The 2548-nt window shown below is 38.7% G+C and overlaps 1 protein-coding gene across 1 annotated transcript in view; it reads left to right on the plus strand.

Annotated features, from left to right (window-relative positions):
* The first annotated feature begins 1828 nt into the window (after window positions 1–1828).
* Window positions 1829–2548, plus strand: part of LOC119426145 (nucleoside diphosphate-linked moiety X motif 19-like) — a 1400-nt gene continuing 680 nt past the window's right edge. Inside the window, exon 1 of the mRNA XM_037693711.1 lies at window positions 1829–2537. Within this exon, the coding sequence (XP_037549639.1) occupies window positions 1935–2537 (603 nt within the window). The 5' untranslated portion in view covers window positions 1829–1934. The remainder of the gene's footprint in view (window positions 2538–2548) is intronic.

Below are 2548 nucleotides of genomic sequence, written 5' to 3' on the forward strand. Positions count from 1 at the left end.
TCCTACATGTCACTGCGTGAGTGCAGCTACAGCGTGCACTCCCAGGACATTATTACCTGCAGTGTTCCCTCAGTGTGGACTGAACTAGGCAAAAGGGCCATCTCCTACTCCGCTCCTGTTTCCTGGAATATCTTGCAAAAAGATCTGAAGCTCTTGACCTTGACCTCTCTAAGTGACATTAAACATCTCTTAAGTAATGCAGACATGTTCCTGTCTTTAGTGTTCTACACTGATTTATAATCTAGCTGGGGTTTTTTTGGTTTGTTTGTTTTCGCTACTTTTCCTTTTGACTGTCCTGTTGGTTGCTATTTTGTTTTGATCTGTATAAAATAAATAAATACATTTGTATATCTCTTTTGTGACTGTCTTTTGTTGTCGTTGTCATCCACTCTTTGTTAAAGAAATCAGGTTGTAAATGAGTGTAAATGATTCCCTGGGGCTCAATGGGACTGTATAAATAAAGGTTGAATGAATGAAAAAAAAAGACGCAGTTTTGGATTGACAGAGTAGATTTGCAAGTCTTACATGGGCAAAATCCACATACTGAACTTTGCTGCTTTCCTAACAGAAGTAGCACCATTTAAGGGTAAATAAACCGACGTTTCAACGGTATGAATTGTAAAAAGCACGAAAACAATTGTGACTTGTAGCTTCACCTGCAGGTCTGGAAACATGGATGGAGAAACAAATATGGTCACTCACTCATCTCATGGATGAAAAGGGAAATTTATATGACTATGAAGAATTCACAAAAAAATATAATCTAATCTGTACCAAAAAAGACTATGATAAAGTAACAAAAAATATACCAATTGCATTTGTTCAGTTAATAAAGAATAATTATGAAACTAAACCAACTATTAGTTTACCGAGCATCAATCTCAATTTAACGCACAATAAATGCAACAACAAATTTTTAAGACAACATTTAATAAAAACAATATATCCTGGTCAGGTAAGAAGAAAGTTTCACGATTTCTATGATAAGAAGGAAAGAATAAAAATACTGACAACATATCTGGGTTTCCCTCTTCCATCTAAATATAAAGAATTACATTTCAAAACTCTAAATAATATTTATCCTTCTAACGAGTTTATCAGAAATAGATTTAAATTTGAATGTGATAACTGTTATATATGTAACGAACCTGAAACAACAGAACATTTATTTTATTTCTGTCATTCTGTGAACACGTTATGGAAATCCCTTCACGATCTCCTGACCATCAAATCTATGAACATAGACTCCTTCTCCGTTCAGAATATATTATATGGCTATGTATCTGAAAATAAAAAAGACTGAATAACATTAACATTATCATAATATTGAAATTCTATATACATAAATGCAGATATGGCAAGTCTAAACCATTATGGTCTGTATTCAAACAAGAACTCCAGTTGTTAAAACTTTCATTAGACTGTGCTAAAAAACCACAAGCAAAAAAGCTCTCTGATCACCTCGCTCAGGTAATATAGCCCTCTGACAAATTATTTTAGTAATTATGTAGATTCTTAGATAAATAGTTGGTTGTTTAATTTACTGTACTATATTATTTGCAAACTCTCAAATAGTATTATTACCTCATTTTTAAGTTTATGATGATATGATAATTCGTTTTAGAATATGTTGACCTTAGGAGGTATATTTGTATATGTTTATATGTATCATTGTAATTTGAGATTGTCATTTGTTGTTCTATTTGTGTTCTTTTGTTCTGTATGTTCAGTAGTTCAATAAAGTTAAAAAAAAAAAAAAAAAACTGCAGGTCATCCGGTCGGTAGGGGGCGGTAATAACGCGCATCTGTCGTTAATTACGTCACCAAAGCGAACAGCGGCTCAAAGACAACAGGAAGTAAACTTTAAGAGGTTGCAAACCATATACATGTAAATGTCTGTGCTGCGAACTGTGTAAAAATCCATTAGCTTGATAATGAACACGGCGCTGAAGCGTTGGAGGGAGGCGGCTACAGTCATTTTAGCCGCAGGACACAAGCTCGGCGCGGAAGGGTTATCATGTCGGACTCCGGGGGTCGGCGGTGACGGAGGGTCACTCCTGCACCACAGGTCCGACTTTGATTACGACGTTTTGTTGCTCAAACGCAGCTCCAAGAGCGGATTTATGCCTAATGCCTATGTGTTTCCTGGCGGCATGGTCGACTCTTCGGACTTTTCAAGCGACTGGTTGGACGTTTTCAAATCCTTCACTAGCTCCCCCAGTTTTGGGTTAAGAACAGTAAAGCAGCCCGTGGAGCGCAGACCCCCAATCTTCGCGACTGACCGCCGAAAACTGGGCTCCCCTGTTCCGGGAGAGGTCGCCCTGAGGATCTGCGCCGTGAGGGAGACGTTTGAGGAATCCGGTGTGCTGCTGGTTGTGTCTAAAAAAGATGAGGAGCGTTTGTTACAAAGAGCTGAGGACAGATGTGAAGCTCAGCAACACGTGCGGCCTGATGTGGGCAGCAGGGAGCTCACACAGTGGAGAGCCCTGGTGAACCAGAACCCATCCAACTTCATCAGGATGTGCAGGGAGTTGGAGGTGCTGCCCAA

The sequence above is a fragment of the Nematolebias whitei genome, chromosome 2, assembly GCF_014905685.2.
Source record: "Nematolebias whitei isolate Nwh7 chromosome 2, NemWhi1, whole genome shotgun sequence".
Taxonomy (NCBI): Eukaryota; Metazoa; Chordata; class Actinopteri; order Cyprinodontiformes; family Rivulidae; genus Nematolebias; species Nematolebias whitei.